This window comes from Convolutriloba macropyga, chromosome 12, assembly GCF_964194025.1.
Source record: "Convolutriloba macropyga chromosome 12, txConMacr16.3, whole genome shotgun sequence".
In the NCBI taxonomy this organism is placed as follows: domain Eukaryota; kingdom Metazoa; phylum Xenacoelomorpha; order Acoela; family Convolutidae; genus Convolutriloba; species Convolutriloba macropyga.
In genome coordinates this window covers 45,065,789-45,091,238 of record NC_134479.1, presented here as the reverse complement: position 1 = coordinate 45,091,238, position 25,450 = coordinate 45,065,789, and the positions used below count along the sequence as shown (strand labels likewise).

General features: G+C 34.5%; 1 protein-coding gene and 1 long non-coding RNA gene across 2 annotated transcripts in view; one reads left to right on the top strand and one right to left on the bottom strand.

Moving 5' to 3' along the window:
• The first annotated feature begins 1,674 nt into the window (after nucleotides 1-1,674).
• Nucleotides 1,675-18,213, top strand: LOC142350507 (chymotrypsin-like elastase family member 1). The gene is made up of 4 exons (XM_075402358.1): nucleotides 1,675-1,728; nucleotides 15,183-15,387; nucleotides 15,689-15,796; nucleotides 18,038-18,213. The coding sequence occupies exons 1-4, from the start codon at nucleotides 1,675-1,677 to the stop codon at nucleotides 18,211-18,213; spliced, it is 543 nt and encodes a 180-aa protein (XP_075258473.1).
• Nucleotides 18,214-22,426: 4,213 nt separating this feature from the next.
• LOC142350721 (uncharacterized) overlaps nucleotides 22,427-25,450 on the bottom strand; it is a 3,636-nt gene continuing 612 nt past the window's right edge. The window contains exon 2 of the long non-coding RNA XR_012760900.1: nucleotides 22,427-22,871. This is a non-coding gene — a long non-coding RNA (uncharacterized LOC142350721). The remainder of the gene's footprint in view (nucleotides 22,872-25,450) is intronic.

The window sequence follows — 25,450 nt, the reverse complement described above, 5'->3', positions numbered from 1 at the left end:
ATTGACTTTTTACCATTTATAAACCTTTTTTTACCCTATGGTTAGTAAAATAAAGAATTTTTATAACTATTTAAATAGTGAGATTTTTGCACTTTTACAGAAATCCTACATATAAAAGTTGACTTTTTACCATTTCAAAACCTTTCATTCTTCAAAATGTGTATTAAACAGAACTTAGCTTGCTTGCTGTGTTTTTATGTTATAACTTGTGAGATTGTTTTATTTCAAAAATATCTAAAAGTTTGACGGAGTACTTTTTCTTATTCTGCCTTCTCTTCCCCCGTTTTATTCTCTAAAGAAAAAAGAGATATTATGATGTTCAATTAAAATTACAATTGCAACTTGATAATTTTTTTACATTTTCACACCCAAAAGATATTATTAAAGCACACACAATTTTTTTTAACTACTTAAGTTGTGAGATTTTTGCACTTTTAGTGAAATCCTACATACGAAAATTGACTTTTGACCATTTAGAAACCTTTTGTTACCCTATGGTTGGTAAAATAAAAACTTTTTATAACTACTTAAGTAGTGAGATTTTTACAGTTTTAGTGAATTCCTACATACGAAAATTGTTTTTTTACTATTTATAAACCTTTTGTTTACCGTATGGTTAGTAAAATAAAAGTTTTCAATAACTATTTAAATAATGAGATTTTTGCTTTTTTAGTGAATTCCTACATATGAAAATTGACTTTTTACAATTTAAAAACCTTTTTTTACCCTATGGTTGGGAAAATAAAAATTTTTTATAACTACTTAAGTAGTGAGATTTTTACAGTTTTAGTGAATTCCTACATATGAAAATTAACTTTTTACGATTTTAAAACTTTTTTTTACCCTATGGTTAGTAAAATAAAAAATTTTTATAACTACTTAAGTAGTGAGATTTTTACAATTTTAGTGAATTCCTACATACGAAAATTAACTTTTTACCATTTATAAACCTTTTTTTTACCCTATGGTTAGTAAAATAAAAGTTTTTTTAAACTATTTAAATAGTGAGATTTTTGCACTTTTACAGAAATCCTACATATAAAAGTTGACTTTTTACCATTTCAAAACCTTTCATTCTTCAAAATGTGTATTGAACAGAACTTTGCTTGCTTGCTGTGTTTTTATGTTATAACTTGAGATTGTTTTCTTTCAAAAATAACTAATATTTTGACGGAGTACTTTTTTTGATTCTGCCTTCTCTTCCCCCGTTTTATTCTCTAAAGAAAAAAGAGATATTATGATGTTCAATTAAAATTACAATTGCAACTTGATATTTTTTTACATTTTCACACCCAAAAAATATTATTAAAGCACACATAATTTAATTATTTAGAGGTTCATAAAAATGGTGACTGCTAGGAAAACTTCAGTTCTCAGTGTTTAGTTTAGTCCTCAAATATATCTATAAGTGGTGTTCGATTGGCACGTTTTTTCTGTGGAGCATTGCATACTTTGGATTCGAGGGTGTTGTGTTGTTTGAGGTTCTGTACGTTTCGATGGATACTGTAGCATTCTCTGCTCTCTGCGTTGGTGTCACAAAAATTGTCTCTGAAAGAAGAGAACTATCGAAATTCGGTTCGAACTGCTCGTTTGACACCATATTCCAAGACATTTTGTCCATGATTGAAATGATAACTGTTTTTTTGTTTTGGATCTGTTGTTTCCGGCGTAACAATGGGGCTTTGGTTGTTTGTTGCCGGTGATCCAATTGGTGAAGTAGCTGGTGAGGTTGGTGAAGGTTGAATTCCCCAAAGTTGAGCCAGTTCTTCTAATGCCTGGAAGTGGCCGAGTTGATTCTCATCAAAAATAGGCACACAGTCACAATCGTATCGGTACAAAAGTCTCTTTGTGTCTGGAGAAAGTGTGTCAATGTCATACGGGAAAAGTAGGGGCAGTTTCCGAGGAGTGCTGTATCATCCAGCTGTTAGCACAGTTTTTGTGCCATTGTCTGCTGTAGATACGTATTTATCTGTTGGTGGTGTTGCAACAAAATTGATGAACTTTTTTGTTATGATGCAATGTTCAATTGATCTCCAACAGCCTTTTTCGCTATTTTTCTTTTGCTGCATAAAAACAATGTAGTTTTCGCATTAAGTGTGATACACAATACTGCGCTCCCAAGAATCTTTAGACTCGCAAAGAATATGGTAAGACATTATTTGTAAAGCGCTTTTACAATTTGTTCTCTTGAAAATTGAGCAGAACTGAACAACTATAGTCTTGAGTGTAAAACGAATAAATAAAATCCGGCAAATACCAATATTAGCAACACTTGTGTGTAAAATTTCTTGAATACTTAACATACCCAGGTCAAGGGTTGTAACTGCAATTGTGAATGTTTACTCTACATGAACTTGTCTGTTTTTTAGTTTTATGTATTGGTAACTAGTTGCAAAATGTATAAGCATGCCTTATCTACACAGACTCAAACACAATAATTTTCTGTTTTATTATGTTGCTATGTATACTAACGTTTATAATGTATACAATAGCAAGAAGTTTAAAACCAGCTTTGTTTAGTATAAACTGTGTTATATCAAATGCCTAAAGCTCCCACGTTTTCGCTTGCTGTGTAATTTTGAGTTCTTTCTTATCTATGGACACAACCAGGGGTCACATTTGTTTTCCAATAAATTGCACTAGTTCCTGCGCTATGTTGAGTAATATTTTCCAAAATAAAAACTTTATTGCTTACGCAATAACACAGTTTAAATGAGGGTCACGAGTTTTGTCTCACATTTTGACAAAATTTCCAAGTTTTATAACCTAGACTTACATTCAAATTCAAGTGAGAAGCTTACATGTTAACTAAAAGCGCTCTTATCAGTAGCAAGCATTTCAAGTGTTGTTTGTGTTTTGTGTGTTAAATGTACTTTTAAGTAAAATCATTTCCGAAAATTTTTTAAAAACAGGTAGTTTGACACGGCTTAAGTACACAATTCTTGAGAATGCCATTTACTGCTGATAAAGACGCAGAGTTTGGAGACGTGTGTTTTGAAATCTCAAGAACAGAGAAAAGATTGATACGTGCAACAGTGAAGTTTTATGAAAATACGGGTGCCTATGTATTTCTCAAGCTGTTTAAAAAAGTTGACAAAGAATATGAACTTCAACAACGAATTACTCTAACTTTAGATGAGTTTGAGCTTTTGTCAAAAAAGTCAGCTAAAATACGGTCTGCTGCTGTAGGAACAGCTACTGAAAACGATCACGCTAACAAAGCTCCAGCAGCAAAAAGACGTAAAACTAAAAAAGACGACGAGCACGACAATTCAGACTAATTGTAATATCTTAGAAAATGGTGGAAGCAATGTATGAGCGTTCTCCGGATTTCTTCAAACAGTTTTAGAAAAACTTGAAATATTTAATATTGGAAGAAAAACCTAATTATTCTTGTCTCAAGAACTTTGCCTTTTGCGTGCATTTTGAGAGTATCCACTGTGATTATAACCCTACTAATCATTATCATGTTCTTATCGACGTGTCGGAGTTCTCAGCTGACTTTCTCAAACAAACAAAACCGTGTTCAGTTCCGTGTCTTTTTGCAACTTTTAAGTATCTGTTCTCATCTTCGGATACACTGGAGGCAGAGGGAGATGTTTTTCAAAAACTCTTGCTTGCAGTGGAGTACAACAAAAGCAATTCCAGCGGATACTCAAAAGCAGACACTACTGCTTCCGTACAAAAGCGTTTGCCAATGTTTACAAAAAATGTCACAAACAAATTTCAACAACCAGAATGTTACAACGAAACTTTGCAGGACACAAAAATTTGGAAGTAAATGCATCGAAGCAGAAAAATCGACCAATTCAAACTGATCAACTAACAACTGAAACTCTGCAAAGATTTCAATCAGTTCTCTCTGGACCGCATGTTCGTGCTTTTTGTCAAATAATGGATATGTTTATTAGTGGATATGGGAAATTAGTGATTGATTTTGATGTTCTGTGTGTTCGTTTCCTCTATGAAGAAAAAAATAAATTTTGAAAAAAAAAATATTTTCAATATATGTTAGTAATGTTAGAACATCATATGAATCGCGAAACGAAGCAAATCAATATCACTCAGTTTTACAAGTTTTTGTCCACTGACAATAATATGAGCAATATATATATACAAAGTAAGCCACACAAAATTGAGTTTTGTTTCTGTATAGTTTGGTTTCTCAGTAATTCATATACGGTATTAACATTAAAGTTTGAGGCGATTCTGCACTGCAAGTGTTTGTATGACGATAGAGCTTGGCCTAAGGGATCTGCAAAATAAGATTTTGATCTTTTTGGCAGAGAAGAATCCAATGGGTTCCAATTGATGCAGACGTTGAAATATTGACTATAATGAAGCCGTTCTCGGTTAAGTTGGTTGGAAAATTATCAGCAGCATAAATTCCACGAAATTTGTATTTTAGTTCGAACATTTCTGAATCAGAGAGTTCAAATTGTCTTCGTCCATTAGTTTGTTAAAATATGATTCTTTGATACTTTCCGCGCCGAATCAATATAAATGGTACTTGCCTTTTCCCCAATAAGGAATATTTCTACATTATAAGCTAAGGCAGCAGAAACCTTTAGTTCAATTGATACAGAACAATTTCTAAGTTCAGGGTGAATAAAATCATGAGACGCCTGCTGAGTACTCGTCAGATCAAAAACCATGATAAAATGATTTGGGTAGTCTTCTAGACTGATTCCATGTCCATTGTCGATATAGGCTAGATCTGACATAGTGTTAAAGTAAACACGTTTTGGATCATCAGTTGAAATAGGACTATCAGCAACGGCGAGACCACTACGGTAAATGCAAATTTGTTCCAAATTGAATTTCCTATAGTGAATTGGGTTAAGCAGCTTGCTTCCGAGGAAAGCATCGTTCGTGTTTAAGCAAATGGCGAGTCTTCTAATGGGTTCTCTACCAAAAACATCTTCTTGCTTCCAGCTCTGCAAACCGGCAGATGCCAGAAAAGTTTTAGTAATCGCTTCTAGGTATGGATAGGATGCTGGACGGGACAGAAGGGCTGTATCTGGTAGTGGTGTTGCATCAAAATTGACGAACATTTTTGGTTTGATGCAATGTTCAATTGAGCTCCAAAAGCCTTTTTCGCTATTTTTTTTTGCTGTATAAAAACGATGTAGTTTTCATATTGAGTGTTTTTCGTATAAGACATTATTTCTGTAGTTTTCGTATAAGACATTATTTGTAAAGCGCTTTTACAATTTGTTCTCTTGAAAAGGGAGCAGAACTGTACAACTATAGTCTTGAGTGTAAAACGAATAAAAAAAAATCAGGCAAATACCAATATTAGCAACACGTGTGTGTGAAATTTCTTGAATACTTAACACACCCAGGTCAAGGGTTGTAACTGCAATTGTGAATGTTTACTCTACATGAACTTGTCTGTTTTTAGTTTTATGTATTGGTAACTAGTTGCAAAGTGTATAAGCATGTCTTATCTACACAGACTCAAACACAATAATTTTCGGTTTTATTATGTTGTTATGTATACTAACGTTTATCATGTATACAATAGCAAGAAGTTTAAAACCAGCTTCGTTTAGTATATACTGTGTTATATCAAATGCCTAAAGCTCCCACGTTTTCGCTTGCTGTGTAATTTTGAGTTCTTTCTTATCTATGGACACAACCAGGGGTCACATTTGTTTTCCATTAATGTGCACTAGTTCCTGCGCTATGTTGAGTATTATTATCCAAAAATAAAAAATCTTTATTACTTACGCAATAACACAGTTTGAATGAGGGTCACGAGTTTTGTCTCACATATTGACAAACTGCCAAGTTTTATAATATAGACTTACATTCAAATTCAAGTCAGAAGCTTACATGTTAACTAAGAGCGCTCTTATCAGTAGCAAGCATTTCAAGTGTTGTTTGTGTTTTGTGTGTTAAAAGTACTTGTAAATATAATCAATTCTGAAAATTCGTTCAAAACAGGTAGTTTGACAAGGTTTAAGTACACAATTCTTGAAAATGCCATTTACTGCTGATAAAGACGCAGATTTTGGAGACGTCTATTTTGAAATCTTTAGAACTGAGAAAAGATTGATATGTGCAACAGTGAAGTCTTATGAAAATACGGGTGCCTATGTATTTCTCAAGCTGTTTAAAAAAGTTGACAAAGAATATGAACTTCAACAACGAATTACTCTAACTTTAGATGAGTTTGAGCTTTTGTCAAAAAGGTCAGCTAAAATACGGTCTGCTGCTGTAGAAACAGCTACTGAAAACGATCACACTAACAAAACTCCAGCAGCGAGAAGACGTAAAACTAAAAAAGACGACGAGTACGACAATTCAGACTAATTGTAATATCTTAGAAAATGGTGGAAGCAATGTATGAGCGTTCTCCAAGTTTCTTCAAACAGTTTCAGAAAAAATTTTAAATATTTAATATTGGAAGAAAAACCTAATTATTCTTGTCTCAAGAATTTTGCCTTTTGCATGCATTTTGAGAGTATCCATTGTGATTATAGTCCTACTAATCATTATCATGTTCTTATCGACGTGTCGGAGTTCTCAGCTGACTTTCTCAAACAAACAAAACCGTGTTCAGTTCCGTGTCTTTTTACAATTTTCAAGTATCTGTTCTCTTCTTCGGATACACTGGAGGCAGAGGGAGATGTTTTTCAAAAACTCTTGCTTGCAGTGGAGTACAACAAAAGCAATTCCAGCGGATACTCAAAAGCAGACACTACTGCTTCCGTACAAAAGCGTTTGCTAATGTTTACAAAAAAAGTCACAAACAAATTTCAACAACCAGAATGCTTACAACGAAATTTTTCAGGACACAAAAGTTTGGAAGTAAATGCATCGAAGCAGAAAAATCAACAAATTCAAACTGATACACCAACAACTGAAACTCTGCAAAGATTTCAATCAATTCTCTCTGGACCGCATGTTCGTGCTTTTTGTCACATAATGGAAATTTCTATTAGTGGATATGGAAAATTAGAAATTGTTTCTGATGTTCTGTGTGTTCGTTTCCTCTATGAAGAAAAAATTAAGTTTTGAAAAGAAAAATTTATTTTCAATATATGTTAGTAATGTTAGAACATCATATGGATCGCAAAACGAAGCAAATCAATATCACTCATTTTTACAAGTTTTTGTCCACTGAAAATAATATGAGCAATATAAATACAAAATAAGCCACACAAAATTGAGTTTTGTTTCTGTATAGGTTGGTTTCTCAGTAATTCATATACGGTATTAAAATTAAAGTTTGAGGCGATTCTGCACTAAAAGTGTTTGTATGGAGATAGAGTTTGGACTAAGGGATCTGCAAAGATAAGATATTGATCTTTTTGGCAGAGAAAAATCAGATGGGTTCAAATTGATGCAGACGTTGAAATATTGACTATAAAGAAGCTGTTGTCGGTTAATTTGGTTGGAACATTATCAGCAGCAAAAACTCCGCGAAATTTGTTTTTTAGTTCGAACATCTCTGAATCAGAGAGTTCAAATTGTCTTCGTCCATTAGTTTAATAAAATATGATTTTTTGAAACTTTCCGCGCCGAATCAATATAAATGGTACTTGCCTTTTCCCCAATAAGGAATATTTCTACATTATAAGCTAAGGCAGCAGAAAACTTTAGTTCAATTGATACAGAACAATTTCTAAGTTCAGGGTGAATAAAATCTTGAGACGCCTGCTGAGTACTCGTCAGATCAAAAACCATGATAAAATGATTTGGGTAGTCTTCTAGACTGATTCCATGTCCATTGTCGAAATAGACTAGATCTGACATAGTGTTAAAGTAAACACGTTTTGGATCATCAGTTGAAATAGGACTATCAGCAACGGCGAGACCACAACGGTAAATGCAAATTTGTTCCAAATTGAATTTCCTATAGTGAAATGGGTTAAGCAGCTTGCTTCCGAGGAAAGCTTCGTTCGTGTTTAAGCAAATGGCGAGTCTTCTAATGGGTTCTCTGCCAAAAACATCCTCTTGCTTCCACCTCTGCAAACCGGCAGATGCCAGAAAAGTTTTAGTAATCGTTTCAAGGTATGGATAGGATGCTGGACGGGACAGAAGGGTCTTTTCTATTGCTGACACAACATCATCGTTCAGCGTCATCTTCCGTACATATAAGTTAGCTTCTGTAATTTTTATTTTGTAGGATTTTGCAGCGTCATCTGAAATTAATGAAAAATTGTCAATTGATTGCCGAAAAGAGATTCGAAGTGTTACACCACTCAGAAGATGTCGATCACAGGTAAAGAAGTCAACCACCACCTTTCCGTAAAATGTACACTCAGCGGATCCTCTGACTAGAGCTTTTCGTCTGGTGATTTCGGATGCTGCATTTCCTCCTGGGTTTGCTTCATAAGAATAGCCTTGACATGCCAACCAGGTGCTTTTGGCATCTTTATTGTGAGAAAAGTCGGTTTCGATGAAACGTTTGTGGGCATATTTACCATTGGCACTTGAAATTTTCAAACCGTTAGCAGATACTGTACAATCAGAAAAAAATGAATGTAAGACATTGTTGCAAAAGTATGGCGCGTCTCTTTTAGTCACATCTGCATTAGCAGTGTTGTCATACTTCAAATCAGCGTCAGAAGACTGTACAATCTTGCATTTGATTTCAAGAAACATTTTTTGGAGATCAATAAAATTGTTGCGGTCCCCTGCAACTTCAAACTGTAGCGCTCTTTAGGGCTGTAAACCGGTTCCAGTTTTTGACAAAAACTTCCATCAAATGTAACCAGGAGAGCTGGTTTCTCGAATAAATCTAATGAACTATGCGTTGCTTCGGCTGGTAATATATTACTGATCACCTTTTACTTTGGCGAAGAAGTCCGACCGATTTCTTTGGGTACTCATTTTCGTGAAATGGTGGTTTTGCGTTTGGTTGTTTTCTTTGGTCCAGTGCGTAAGCGTTTTGAATTCCTTCTCATTTTTCTCTTTTGTGTCATTCGGAGGGCTAAAGATCCATCTGTTTGTTTTTTCACTGTGTTTGATATGGTGTTCTTTAGAGCTTGCTTTGGTGATTTCTTTTTACCGATAACATTCATCAACTCATGGACGCTTTGTAGCAACAGTTCTTTTCCTATGCGTTTAGCTGCTGGCAAAACAAACTTCCGAGCAAGTGGCAGTGCAACACGTCCAATACCGCTAGCTAATGCTCCAAAACCACTACCCTTTGTCGATAGTGACCGGAAAAGTGAGGCAATGATGATGCTTCGTTTGCGTAGTTGGAATCCATTTAATCAACAAATTTTTTAAATTGTAATGTTAAAATAAAATTACCAGTCCCCGAAAAGGGAACTAACTGCCCCGTTTCGGTTCGTAGCTCAATTGATATTGATTGAATGGTGTTCGAAAGTAGTTTTACGTAGTCTAAATTTGTGAAAACAATCCGGCGAGTGGGCTCTAACTCACAAACGCTACCATTTTTCAAACGCTGTTCTAAATCAATGACTCTTAACAATAGTGCTTTTGCATCACCCACATACTGATACTCAATAATGTTTTTGTAAATAAAAATTAATTGCTTTCCAGCGCAAAGGTCTGCAGGAAAATCACCATAATATGTTTTCGTATCATCATTTTTCATTAATCGGTTCGCAAAAAAGTTAAGCAGTCTGAATGTTCTCTTGATAGTTGCTAAAAGTTGTGCAACTGTATCATAAGTGCCTGCCATAAACGCTAATTTTTCTTCATTGTAGGGTCGTGAAATGACGTTAGATCCAGTTGCGCGGTTTTGTGATTCCCCAAATCCCCTGAGACTGAACGCAACCAAATCTCCCTTAACTTTGTGTTCAACTTTTGTTGGAAAAATTATTTCACTCAGAGGCACTCTCCAGTCTCCTGTGAGATTAATTTCATCATTAAAAAAACTTCTAAAATTTGCTAAAGTGTTTTCCTGGAAAATGTTCATCGAATCAGATGATATAACGTGTGCTGTGAACTCATGCTCAAAACGGTTACTACTCATTTTGATTTGGATATTCTTGTACTAGTTGTAATTCTGGCTGATAAAACTTGCCCTGGATAACTTCTTTATTAGAATCAATAAGATAATATGTAGGTGGATTAAGCGTCGGAATACCGGCAATTTCGAAAACTTCGTCAGTGAACGACTGCTTGTATCGTTTTCGGAAAGTTTCTTCCTTTTTAGCGATTCGAGCAAAGTCACCAACGTAAAGTTTTGGTTTTTGACTGCGACGTGTCTCCACGGTTCGTGATACAAGTCTTGGTACATCTTTTTGGTAACTTTGTTAGGAGCAAGTTTGGTGATACGATTAACACGGGAGTTGATAGTTTTTACGCATTGAATATCTGTAAATAATATTTTTAAGTGACCTAATGTTTCTCTCTGCAAACGCAGACTTCTTTTCGCTGAAAGTACTATACAAATGAATTCCTCGTTTGTTGGAGAGTGTCTTGAAAGCAACCAAAAACTCAGTACCTTCATCTACCCAAACTCTTTGTGGTTGCTTGTGTTTGATCATGTTTCGGAAGGCCTTTGCGGTTTCTGTTGCATATTTTGTTTCAACGGTTCAACACGTAGATACCTCGAGAGGCACTCAACTGCTACGAGCAAATATTTAACATCACGATTGTATTTTGCAAGTTTATCAGCATGAGCTAAATCTAAGGACCAGATTTCATTCAGATCGTTGACGATTACTTTCAATCGCGGAAAATTTAACCGCTGAGCACGATATTTTGTGAAGGATGGTTTTGTTTCCAAATACATTTTGACTTTTTTCATTGGTAGTTTGCTCAAATCTTGCAGTCGTTTTGAACTTCCGAAGGATGCTGGACCTTTAGAATAAAGTCTATCCAGTAGTTTCACTTCTTTAATAGTTAGACATTTTTTTTTCCTTTCGTCTCCTTCTCTGTCTTTTTATTTGTTTGATTTTTTGGTTCTGCAGGTTTTGATCCGGAGGCTTTACTTTGACTTCCACTGTTCTGTTTGCTTCTTTGTTGTCTTTCTGATTCTCCTTGACATTGTTCGGTTTCCTCTTGTTTCTCCTCATCGCTGTAAACTTTTTCGAGAACTTTTTATCATGAGTGTTGGATACTAAATGTGGGGGTATCTTGAGTTCGTGCAAAAAATTTGTGTACACGGCTAGGTCAATTTTCTTTGTCGGCTGTTGCCAATTGTCCAAAAAATTTGACACTTTAACTCTCATAGGTTTATCCTCAATATGAAGGAAACCGCTCGGGTCCTCAATGGAAACTGTTTCTGAACTAAATTTCTTGTTAAGGATGATTTAAGCTCTTTGGATTTTGTTTTCTTCCATTAATTCTACTTCTGACATTATAGAGTCAAAATCTGATTGTCTTTTTTTCAATACGGGCTCAATTTCGTTATCATCACTAAAGAAAGACTGTACACTTTCACTTCCATCATCCAATTCACTTTTTAAATCAACACTACTTGTTCTTCTTCTATTGTTCTTGTTCACGATATTAGTTTTATTAGTTTCCTGTTCAGTTGCCTCTTTGCTCACAAACTCTTTTGGTTTGTTTCTTTGGAGGAGTGACAATTGAGCAGCTTTCTGTTTATAAATTGGATTATCCAAAATTTCTGTCCTAGTTGGTTGTTTTGACACATTCTTTTCGGTATCAAGACAAACTCTTCCGCATGCATTAGTAATTCTTCAAGTAAAGTTAACAAGAGAGACTTATGCTCCGAAGTAGAAGTAATTTTTTTACCAATAGCTGACGCTTTTTCCTCAAACTTGTCTCTTTGGAAAGAAAATGTCGAAATCATGTTTCGTAGTTTTCAAGTAAATTTTTATCTGTGGGCACGTTTCCATTTATAACATTGAGGAAGCATTCACAGAGAAATTTTATAAAATTATTTGATGATTTTTTGATGAATTTTTTAGCATGTTTTCCGGCATCTCGAGCATTCGTCTCAGCATACATATCATTTTCTCTCTCATTTGTGAGGTGGGTAATAACAGCTTTGGAAGATGGCAGATAGAAAATGGTTGGTCCCGGTGGTACAATATTTGAACAATAACATAGTGAGTCGGTTGTTTTGTGTTTAAATCAATCAATAAGTGTCCGAATGGTTGTTTTGTTGCAAGATCATAGCTGTCTTTTAAAAAATTTGTCTTATTGAGTTGTTTTCCAATATAACTTATCTGCTGTATGTCTCTGGGAGATTTGAACAAAATGATGTGTGTTGTGTTGAGATCAATTGTTCGAGACCATTTACTCTGTTGAAACAATTTATGCTTAACATAGATAACAATGATTTTTTTTGTGGCGTCCAGCTGTTGCAAGTTTTGAAAACTCCTTGTCATTGAAAATTTCCTCGCCAGAATCGTCAAAGACGAGCAAACACTTTTCCAACTGTGAAATTTATTCAAACCCCGAAAATTTGGTAAAATATATGTTCAAGTTACGCTCCATCGTTTCAAAATTTTGGTTGATCATGCTGATAGAACTAGTATATTGACTTGAAATTAGGGAAAAACGTAGTTTTAAGAAGCATTTGAAAAATAACTTTGGTCTTTCCACAACCTAAAGGACCAATGACTGCCATGAAAAGACGATCACTTGTTGAGATTTTTTTTTCATAACATAGGATTTGGAAGTGCGTATCCAACTGTGCATGATAGCAATGAAAACCAAAATGTTGATTCTTCACATTCGAGTTGGAAAAAAACTAATTTAGTCAGTGAAACGACAATAAAAAAATTATTATCGAAACTTGTGTAAAACAAATTAGCTCAGAGCGCGGTAATCTAGAGTTGCAAAACCTCCAAGACCGTCCCTCTTGGTTTTGATCATCAAAAACCAAATCAGTGATTCCTGCTGCTCCACTGCCTGCGCAATCTAATTGATCTTCTGATTGACTCATTTTGAAAGCAAAAGATTTTCAAAAATGAATTAAATTCAAAATTGAGTAATTTGTTAGTTTATTATTTAGTTAGTTCATCAACCATAAAAAATTCGTATGTAATAAATTAAAAGTTTTCGTCCTCCTTCTTATATGTTATCTTATAGTTCGCTTGGAATCCGTAGTCATTGCCATAGTAGACAATGGACTTCACCTTTCTTTCTCTGACTACCTCTTTGATTTCATCGGGGAGACTCTTATCGTCCAGGGTACTGGTACTGGCTTTGGATACTTGGGCGTAGGTAAAGGGGTTAGTTTCATTTTTTTCATTTTCTCTTGTAAAGACATGATGCATCTGAAAGTACTCCAGCAGTGAAAGATATTTCTTTAGTGTTTCAATTTCAGCAGTGTTACAAAGTATTTGCTGCTTCCTCAGTATAGTTTGTCCTCGAAAATCAATTTTTTCTTCTTTCAAAAAAGTTACTGTCAACTGGTTATCACGCGCAATGCAACTGCATTCTGTCAAATTCGGAGATAAATTCACTTGAAGAACTGAAGGAGTTGCTTTCTCCACACGACGACTCATTAGTTGGTAGTGTTATTCAATAAAAGTACACCTGTGCCTTTCTCTTTGCGCAGTGCTTTTTGTTTTGTTTGAATGGTAGCATAGATGAATGAAGTGAACAAGTCAAGTGCTCTACTGGAGTGAAGATTTCTTCAATTTTTGGACATAGCAATATTTCTAAATTTGTGACGTCTTTTTGAAGGAGTTTTTTCAGTGTCTCCGTCTTCTCCTTCACCTTTCCGTAGAATTTAGCAGTAGGAAAACGGATTTTGATTGCTAAAATTATTTGTGATAGAAACCAGTAAGGTAGCTGCCCCTGTCCCACGAAATACCATGCAAATGCTTCGTTATCCACTGATGTGACTTCCTCTCACTCGAGGACAGCGAGTTAAATGAAATTCGAGGAAGAAAAAGAACCGTGTCTGAGTAGTTGTTTGAAAACCTTCAAAATCTATAACAACAATCTCCGGACTCAACATTCCAGCAAACTGAACAAGTTACGTTTAAAAGTTTTCACGAACAAGCAGAAGAATAAACCTGTCAGGTGACCAACGTAAGCGTTTGTGATTGGACAAGGCAAAACGCAAGAGTATCCTGGACCCTTTTGGCTATACTCTGCAATAAATCCAGAGGCATCATGAAGAATTGCATGTAAGCGAAGCACTTTAAATGATTTCAAATAAGTGTCCAATGAAGAGTTATCTATTCCAATGATACCATCATAAGGCCTCAACTTTAGTGCAATTTCGAGGTTAACATCAGGGTCTAAGTGCAAGCAGGTTGCCAAAAAGTAAAGAAATCTTTCATTATGCTCTGGATAGTCTGTTTTTAATAATTTATAGATTTCATGAATGGTTTTTAAATCTACCGTTGTGATAGTTGTTGTCATTCTGTTTTTGAGCAAGCATTATAGACAAATGAAAATTAGGTAACTTTTGCAGGGTATGATAATTACTTTTTTTGTGTCTACATGACAGCTCTTTTCCCCAAAGCTTTTAATGTTCTTCCTGGTTGGTTTCCTTAAACTGATTTTTTAAAAATCCAAGTGTCTCCCCTCCCGTCCATAAGACTCAGAGAAAAACAAAGAAAAAATCTAGTTCTCCCCCCTGTCGTTTGACCGGGAAGACACTTGTGTCCCCCCTGTAGTGTTCACGGGAAGACACTTGTGCCCCCCCCCCCTGTAGTTTGACCAGGAAGACACTTGTGTCCCCCAGTAGTGTTCACGGGAAGACACTTTTGTCCCCCCCCCCCTGTAGTTTGCCCAGGAAGACACTTGTGTCCCCCAGTAGTGTTCACGGGAAGACACTTATGTCCCCCCGTAGTTTGCCCAGAAAGACACATCACTACTTCTAGCTAGATTTTTGTTTTAAGAAACCCACAATATTAGGGTTTAAGAATCTTAGTTACTTCTGCTACTGAAATTTATCACGACATTTGTGGATCAAATTTAAATCTTTATGATGTGATTGCGTCATAATGTTGTCTCATCGATGGTTGTGTAATCCTCAAAGTGTGCTACAAACATTCAGAGGATATTTGCTAAGAAACATCTTACTCTTGTAGTGTTTTTTAATTTCTGCCAAGAGTTTTATTTGTACACTTCCCGACCTTTTTTTATCTGTTTGCTACATCAGATGAAAATACTTTACAGAACTGGAGTAACTAGACAGTTGTGATAAGTGTATTAGCTTTTGCCGACTTCTCAGAATTTTTTGTATTTTCGAAACCTTAGAAACTTTAAGTGCCATTTATTCCTTCTTTTGTCTGATTTTTTTTCTTTTTTTATTTCAGATCTCGCTCTACGACATAGCAGTGCTAAAATTGGAGAGAAAAGTTTCTAGCAACTTGACTCTAAAATTGTGCAACGAATGCTACCCTACAAAAAGAATTGGTCTTTGTGGGATGGGATTGACAAAGCTCAATGGATTTAGTCCATCTGTTCTGCAAGAGATAGTGCTGAAGGAGGTTTGGAAGAAACAGTGTCCTTTCCAAGCAGGTGTTTATAGTCTGACTTAATGTGAAATTAGTGACAAAAATTATTGTCTATTACCCGTTCTTAACGCCTACTCAATATCAGTACTGGGCACGTCTAACTCCAAGTCTAGATATCAGTACTGATTCAGAACTATGATCATAACTCAGTTAAGACTTGTCACATTTGGCCAAGACTTATACGTATAAGTAGACGTATAAGACTTATACGTATAAGACACACGTAACTTACTCTTCAGTAATTTTCGCTTTAGCTGAATAATTACTCATTAGCATTTTTGAAGAAGAGTGTTGATCATTTCCAGTGGGACATCCGCCTGAGGTGTATCCAGATGAAGTGATTTGGAACTTAGAAGTCCAGGCATGTCTCAGAGACCCTGAAAGCAAACAGGCCACATGCACGGGCGACTCAGGTAAACAGTTGATCACACAGAGGCTCAAATCTAGTCTACGATTCATTAACCTCCTTTATTACCTCTAGCGGATCGTAAAGAACTCGCCGTACTTTTTTATATTACAAAACGCAAAAAGATTCCTTTGAAAAGGCACCCAGGTTGCCCACCATACCCTTTCCCTTGATTTTCATACAAGGTCATATATGATTTGTATCATTTCCTGGTAATCATACAAGTTTCATGTATGATTTGCTCGATTTAATAAAAGAATCATAAATAATTTTCATGATTTTATACACTTTCGACTGGTAATTGGTGCGCAATAACGCCCAATAGTGCACAATAGCGCCCAATTCCCTTTAATTAACGCAAGGATCATATATGATTTCCTATATAGGTGCAATGAAAGGATCGTACTAGGAAATACGTTACGATTTGTATGACATCATATATGATCCTTGCATGGAACCAAGGAAGTGGCGACCCGGACAAGAATTGACTAAACTTTAAAAATTTCAGAAGGCGCTTTCTTTGACAAATGTACAGCGCGTGCTGCGTATCTTACAAAAATGCGCTGAAATAACGCTGCGATAGCGTTGATAGCTCCTCGACCCTTATGTTGAATCCAAAAACGATAACTTGCCTCCATATTTCAGTTAAGTTAACAAAGCCTTTCTTCGAGAACTTGAAAAGAGAAACATCCTGAACAGCAACCTCGACTCTTAACCTCATTGTAACACTATTCCTTCTAAAAAAGATACAGTTTTCCTTGAGCAGTCTAAACACTTCAGATTGTTAACAAGAAGGAGGCTCGATAATATGCATCGAACCACGCTCATCCATAATTTTGACGTAATTGTCTACCAAATGAGCAAAAGATTGGACTCTCTTTCAACGCTTCAAATACACTTCAGAAATAATTGGTGTTTGACAAAAATGGTTTCAAGCTCAAACCTCAAAATGAATTAAATGATGCCGGATTATAGAGCCAGTGATACTTATTAATAATGCTGCTACAAATAAGAACACCTAGTATTAAAGGTAAAAGAGCATCAGCTGAAAACCAGAAAAATCAAATTAACTTGTTCTTCTTTAGAAAGCAGATGAAATTTACAGTCATAAGCAACTAACTTAAAAGATTGTTTGTGTTGCTTTGGTCATCATTTAACATCAATGTGACTTGTTTTGAATACAACTTTCGACCAATTTAGCCAAATGTTCAAATTTTCTCCATAAATAAGACCGCTTTATTTGAAAAAAAACAAAATGAGAACACGGAAGTAAACAATATGATAAGGGCTGAAAGTGGGAGTCAGAAAAAATTATAAATTGAAAAAAATTAAGTCAAATAAATAAAATCTTTATTAGTAAACCCCGAAATACGTATTTTAATTTTTTTTCAAATTCTTTTGGCATTGTTCAAGGTAATAGTCAACGTTTATTCTCAGCTAAATCGAAATTTAAATCGACTGTCTTTTAAAATTTTCGAATACGGAATTTCTTTATATTTTAAAATTATCTCTTGCCAGACAGGCATCTGCTTCTTGATAAACTCTGCGGACAATGAAAATTGACGGGACGAATTTGCACGAAATCTTGCAAGAAAACCATTGTTTCGCAATTTATTGCACGATAGTCACATCTTGCACATTTTTACAAGATACAATTATGTTTGCGACAGATTTGCTAGGATTTTGAAAAAAAACATCCGGTCACACCTGGGACCTTTCTGATCCCTGTATAATTACCAAAAAATCATAAATATTTTCTCTTCTGTAATTGTTGGCACAATTTTTCGTAAGAAAAACGAACCATTGACGCTAATTCAATATATGGTTGCATTCCTGGGTCGAGGATTTCGTCAAAATTTATGTAAGAAAGGCGCTTAGGCCGCTGAATTTGAAATTTTCACAAGTGCTGAAAATGTTTCAGAAATGTGCTGATTCAAATGCTGATTATATGTAAGAAATGGGCTGAAAGTTTCAGCGCACTCAGCTGAAATTTCAATTTTCAGCGCATTTAGCACAAATTTTACTTAACTTTCGCACAATCAGCGGATTTCTTACAAAAATATCCGCTTACAGCTGCTGACGCCTCGACCCGAGTTCTAGGGTCCACTGAAATGTAGTAAATCGAAAGCTTTATCACTCTAAAGTTTTGATTACAAGATGCAATAGAAATAATTATCTCAATTCTGACATCCAAACAGGGTAAATTTTCGCCCGTAGTTTTGTTTCGTTATTTGCGTTCTACTTCCAGGTGGACCGTCTTATCCATTGGATGAAAATGGCAAGCCCATTTGCCTCTACGGAGTTCACAGCTTCGCCCCAAGCGGTTGCAATTATCTCAGGATGAACGACCACTATGCGATTATTGCCACGAGGGTGTCTGCATTTGTGGACTGGATTGAAACCCAAAAACAAGAAATGGCTTAATAAAAAATTATTCATTAAATCTGAGTTTTTTTAATGCTATTTGAGAGGTATGAAAAGTTTTTTTGAAAAGACCATATATGCTAACGTATGAGCAGTTTATAGATCCGACTTATGAGAAGTTAACTAATAAAAAGAATTCATTTCAAACATTATTAGTATGCTGCATTATAACTCTGATATCTGACAGTTTTTTTCGATTTTAGAAAATATTAAGGAGAATCGCACGTAATATTCCAAACCCTCATTTTCACCGGCAACTTATCAAAAATTATAAACATAAAAACTATTGTTTAGATCCATGTCATTAGATGTCATTTATCGCATAGCTTTTCCTCCTATAGCAAGAGATCATCATAAATCATTAAACCATCGTTGACTGTTGCATTTTTTGTTAAAAGACTAAATTTCTGTTTTTTAATAGAAAAGTTTTGAGCACTTTAATAGTAATACCTTTTTATTTTGAGCTTGCTTTGATCAATTAAATATCAATTGTAAAACAAAAAAAGTTTACGATTATCCTTGAGCAATCCAGTTTTTATCACGTAGACACATTTCAGTATAGTACATTAAGCTATATATAAACCATCGTTGAGATATTCAACTATTTTATATTCAACTATCGTATAACCTTCGAAAACATTGATTGTCAAAATGAAGAAAAATAATCAAAATTTTGCATTTTCCAGCCACCTTCAAGAGTTCTAATACTCAATGAACCATTGATCCACATTATTTGTGTACGCTTCTCGGGCTACCTAATTGCCCCTAAGTCTGATTTTCTCTCCCTGCTGAGTCGCATTCTCCCACTAACAAAATCTCAGTTCTGATGGGTCTTTTATTATTAGTTCTATAAAATCGTATGTTAGGGGCAAAACACAGAATTAAAGTGATCTCAGAAAAATGTTAAGAAAAAAATTCTTGGATAATTAAAAACAGATTTTCCCTATGTTTAACCATATCTTAAAGTTTACTTCATACTCCTTTCTATAAATTCAGGCAGAATTTTATCACTTGCGCTGCAAAAAACAGAGATTAGAAGTGCATGCCACCCAACTTTTCATCACGAGTCGTTTGACCTCAAGCGAATTATTGTTTCTTTGTTGTGAACTCTGCTTACGTTTTCTAGCGCATATGTTTTCAAGTGTCTCGCTTATGGCACGCGTTGTTCAAAAAGGGTTAATTAATAATGCATTTATTAAGATTTGTTTGGAGATTTTTTTGAAGAAAGAATGCAAATTTATACCAAAAAATGAGGATCAAATGACTCAGAATGTCTTCAATGACTGAGTGCTATATAGCAATTGAAAAACCCGACAAAAAACGAAACTTCTTTTGAGTTTTCTCTTGCTCGAAAGAATCTAAGTGTTTTTTGTCCTTTTTGCTCATCTTCCATTAATTTTTCTCAACGTTTCAATTGTTAAATCAAAACCACATCAACCCACTTTTCATAGATGGTATGTGTTTGGACTTTTAGCACCCGCTAACAAAAACAACAAACATTAATTACATCCAGAACCTTATGTGTATTTGTTTTCAAAAAATACCTGATATCAAAGTCAAGATAGCGTCAGATATACGTGAATCTAAACAAAATAACTTTTCTTTCACTAGAAAAAACGGGAACAGTCGATAATAAGGCTCAGTAACAATTAGACGAAAAAGAACAAAAACAGGAAAGTTGAAAAATTTGCTTATATTTTTAAAAATATTTAATTTCAAAATAATGAAGAGCAATGTTTGCACCTCAAAACATGTTTGCTTGCGCCTTTTTGAAAAGATAAAATGTGGTATAAGACCGCTCATTAGTGAGACTATGTGTCAAGTGAACAAAAAAGAAAAAATGCAAAATTAAGTAATATTTTATTTATTTTGTCAAAAAAAAATTAATTCCAAGTCATGAAAACCGTTAGATACAAAAAAAACAATTAACCAGGTTCGTTCATTTGACCAGAGCAGGCCTTTGAGAATTGTCAATATCCAGAATTTGTCTCACGTCTACAGAAAGAACGTCAAATACGTCAAACTAAAAAATTTAAATTATTTTTTTTGTTAAAAAAACCCGTGTCGACCCAGGAAAAGTTATAATGAATTATTTAAAACCATCAGATTTTTTGAGACCAACCCCTTATAACACTTTCAGCTGACAACAAAAATGTCGTATTTGACATGTAATTAACGAGAGTAGGTGAAAAAAATACCCAAAAAAGAACGAAATTGAAAAGTTTAAAATTGTTTTTTTTTTAAGAAATTTTTTCAGGGTCATGAAAACCATCACTTTTTTCCTAAGCTCAGAATATCGGTTTATTTGTTTTTCCGCAAAAAGCACATGAAATTTGTCATTGTACAGGAAATTTAATATTACAGGACTAAAAGGACAAAGTAAAAACGTCAGTTAAAACAAAATTAAAAAACTCAATCAAATTCTTCGAGAAAAATGCGTCGAAACCATTTATACCAAAATCTATATCTTTAAAGATTTTGATATGTTCATGATATATGCGTTTGATTACGAACGCCAATAAGCTGATACGTGAACTTTCAATAATGTGGTAAAGTGACAAATTGAGAAAGCGTGAAATGTGTGCAAATGCCTAAAAAGAAAAAAGAGAAGTCTAGCAGTATCAGAGCCAGAAAATCAAAACTTCAGGCGTAAAACCACCTTATGGGATTTTAAATCAGTAGAAAGAAAGGGTTTTCTTTCTTTGCTGACACTAAGCTACAAGGTGACCAAATTATGAAAAAAAAATGACAAAATTATGTAAATTTCAATAAGCCTCATTTTTTCAAGAAAAAACTAAATACATTAGTTTGGAGTTATTTAGTAAGCTTATTTGACCTACCAGCAGCGAGCGCTGATTTGAAATATTCTTTTCTTTAATTACTATAAAAATGATCGATTTGTTTTTTTTTAAAAAGACCGACTGATTACAATCCGAATTATTCCTGGATTGTAACCGTCTAAGATCGGTTCAAAACCAGCCATGTTAAAGCTGTTTGTTCATTTAGATTACTCATTAGTTTTGAATGTTATAGATCTAGATAAATTGCTAGTTAATAGTTAAAGATCAAAATAGATGCTGCTCTTCTGATAATCATAGAGTAAAGTTAGCAAAAAACGTCAAAATTTTATTTGCAGAATGTTCTTTGTGAATGTGCAAGTAGAACTGGCTCCTTTCGTTGTTTACAGTTGGACTGTTTTCAGTTGCTTTTGGGTGTGTGCTTCCGGCAAATTTCATCAAAGTGGACAAAAGAAGCTTATTTTGGGCAATTTTTGATGAAAGAGGGGTCGGAACAAGGAAAAGTAAATAATCAAATTTTGCTTTTTACTGCCGTCTCCAAGAGTTCTGATACCTAATGAACCACTGATCCACATTATTTGTGTGCGTTTTTTACGCTACCTAGTTGCCCTCCTAAGTCTAATTTTTTCGCCCTACTTAGTCGCATTCGCCCACTAACAAAATCTTTGTTCTGATGGGTCTTTTGAAATTTGTTCTCAAAAATTGTATGCTAGGGGCAATACACAGCATATTACTGATCTCAGAAAAATGACAAGGAGAAAAAATTCTTGAACATTTAAAAACATATTTTTCTTGTGTTGTTTACCCATATGAAAGTTAACTTTGGAAATTTTCAAGCAGAATTATAGCACTTGCAAAATATGGAGATTAAAAGTATATGTCCCTAGGTATTCAGTTAAAATCCCTGAATTTCTCCTGTCTGAGATAATTTTTTTTGTATTTTTTATCGTTTCTTTCCTAAGCTTTAGGGCAAACGGTGCGAACTAAATCATTCTTTGTTTGAAGATCGAGAAAAAGAACAATGTTATGTAAAATCTGCATAAGACAAGCTCGACAGGAAGCTCTACTTGTTGAATGTATACTTGCCTAGAGAAAGCCTTGAGAAACAAAAAAATGAGAGAAAGAGTTAAAAGAGATAGCCAAGTTTGAGATCTTAAGAGCAGTTGCCGTTATGTTTAGGTACCACAGTTTGCAAGTAAGAGATAGTGGCTGGAGTCCAGTCTCAGTACTGGACAATTTTTCACAGTAGTAGCGTATGCTCATACACCAACCCCCCCCCCCCCGACAGTCCATTGCGAGTCGTTTTACCCTAAGCGATATAATGTTTCTTTGTTGTGAACTCTGCTTACGTTTTCTCGCGCATATCATGTGTCTCGCTCTTGGTAAGCGTTGTTCACACGCGTTGATTATAATAATACATTTATTAAGAATAACATTTTAGATTTATTTACGACTCATAATGTCTTCAATGACGGGGTGCTATCTAGAAATTCAAATTCCGACAACCAAAAACAAAGTTTCTTTTCATTTCCTTCTTGTTCGAAAGAAACTAAGTAATTTCTTTCACTTTTTTCCCATTTGCATTATTTTTTCTCAATGTTTTTCCAAATGTGCAACCAACACCAAGGCAATCAGTTCTTCATAGCCAGTATGTGTGTGAACTTTTGGCACCCGCTGGCTCGTTACTACATCTGATAGTTTCGACACACACTCAACCCATGATAAACGGGAGAGATTTTCGCCACCGCTGTGTTGTTATACGAGGGTAACCATTCCCAGAGATGATCAGTTTTCCCAACTTTGGTCTTGCATTTATCTGCCCTGTACTGTATGTTGTTCCCAGTCAGATCCCCTCCAATACTAAAATAAACAATATTTTGTAGTCCACGGTTTTGATACTTTTTGAAAAGGAAATGTATGATGAAATCAGAATAGAAGTTTAATGCAAAAAACAGTTTCAGACATTTTTAACCAAATAGTTTGTTTAAACGACTGATTTATTTCTTTATCGCTGTCCCAAAATGAGCAATTTGGTCCCAAAAAGTGCAATTTTATCCCAAAAAATGCAATTTTGTCCCAAAAAGCGAAATGTTGTCCCAAAAAGTGCAATTTTTTCTTAAAAAGTGCAATTTTGAAACGAGGGAATTATTGAAACAAATTGACTCCTATAGGACTTTTTCTCTTAAAAACTGTTAAAAACTGCAACAAAAATGTTCTTGATGAATTTAACTTGATTGAGGTTCAAAGTATAGAAAGATAAGCTGAGGAAACCACTTTTGCGACTTCCCGACGACTTTGTTTTTCAGTTTGCGTGAAATATAATCCACTTTTAAAAAATAATAACGAACTACATAACAATGGTTCTTTATTTGTTTTTATATCCATAAATCAGTAAATAGTTGAGGGCTATAAAACGAAGTGGAGTGAAGTTCTTGGCGTCTTGCTGTCATCAAAACTTCAGTTTGTTTTTTTTTTTCAGATCAAGGAGGACCATTTTTTTGTGGCTGTCATGAGGGGTAGTGGATATGAAACAAAATAACAGATAACAGAATCCCCCAATTTGTTCCGACTGTTTCGCAAATTCCCAACAAATTGCTTGCAATTTATTTTTCAAAATCTTAATACCTAACGGTCCGGGGACTGAAAATTTTCGTTCATTTGAAAAATATTTGGGATCTATTCTGTTTCGGCTCCCCAGTGTTTTATATGACCCCCAGTTACAAATTATAGGTTGTTATATAGCAAGTTACTATGCAAGAAAATAGCACGTGCGCCTGGGGGTCATAAAAAATTTATGCTCACTAAGGCGGGGGGCCGAAACAGAATAGATCCAATATTTGTAAAGGACGTTTTTCCTAAAAGACTTTTTTTCCTTACTATGCTAGCGACAAATTCGAGTTATTCGATGCCCCAAAAATATAATTTCAAAGAAAACGGTCCTAATGCCAGTCTGACAACTTTTGTTGTCAAACCGTAGATTAGTGGATTAGAAGCAATAGGACGGCAGCATAAGCCTACCGACATTTTAAGCACTTCTGCCAAATTGAACTTTACGGTTTTTTCGTTAGTCCCTATCAAATATGTCAAAATGCAACGACCTGGGGCCAATCTTTTTTCTCCTCAAGTTTTCGAAATCGTTGGCCCATTTTTGATGATATTCAGCTATTTCATTTATGGTTTCTTGCCTATCCAGAAAAAACCCCCTGTTTTTATTTTATGAATTGACAATTTTTTCCTTCTTGCTCAAAACAGAATTTTCCATAAACTGCGTTTAAAAAACGTAAATATCTACTGCCACTTGAAAACAAAAAGCTCTTCACAAAAGTTTATATTGGAAACAAAAAATTAAATGCGATTGTATTGAAAACTCCATTGTCCGCCTTGCGTTGAAACACAAAACACCACATTAAAAATTGCATGTTACTGAAAAACTGACCAAACATGCGCAAGGAAACAGAAAGTGTTGTTTTCACTATTTATTAGAGATTACAGAGTTGCAGTAAAATAAATTGAAATTCTTTTCAAGCTTTGCAAAATAGATGTGAGATAACATATCAGAAAACTGATTTTTGTGAAAAAACAAAACGAACTGGATAGTTATGCTTCAGGAAATCTTGGTTATAATATTTCATTTCTTTTTCCTGATCAGGAAGGATAAATTGAGAACATCGAATATCACCAGTTGCGGGTCATATTTTTTGGGAATGCCATGTTTTTCATTAAAATTGAGCCAATTTTTTCATTAGATTGTCACTACGGTTCTAATTTCTAAGTGGAAAAAATATTATGTTTACAAGGAATTTTATAATTTGGCATAATTTACAGAAAACAAACCATATTCAAAATTCAAATATTTGTAATTTGCAATCATCAGCGACACAGAAAACAAACGCTTGTATTACTTTTAAGAAGAGGAACAATTGATTTTTTAATGGTTTATAAAACTGAAGATACCTTTCATGGAAAAGTTTGAAATTAAAAATTGCATTGAGATACTATCGGAGTAACAAAATTTGCCTTTGGAAAGTGTATTGAAACAAAATTCAATAGAAAACTCAATGCTAGAAACAATTATAGAAACAGCAGACAGTCGGCCAAATGGAGTGAACGTCAGAGGAGTGAAAGAGAGAGAGAGAGAGAGAGAGAGAGAGAGAAAGAGAGAGATTGAAACGTAAAAAAAACTAACAGAAAATAACTGCCATTTATTATATGTATATGTATATGTATATATATATATATATATATATATATATATATATATATATATATATATATATATATATACATATATATATATATATATATATATATATATATATCTTTTTGTTTTTTTGATCCAAACAAAAGAAGAAGAGGAGAGAGAGCGAGCAAGAGAGAGAGAGAGAGAGAGAGAGAGAGAGAGAGAGAGCGGAGAGAGAGAGAGAGAGAGAGAGAGACAG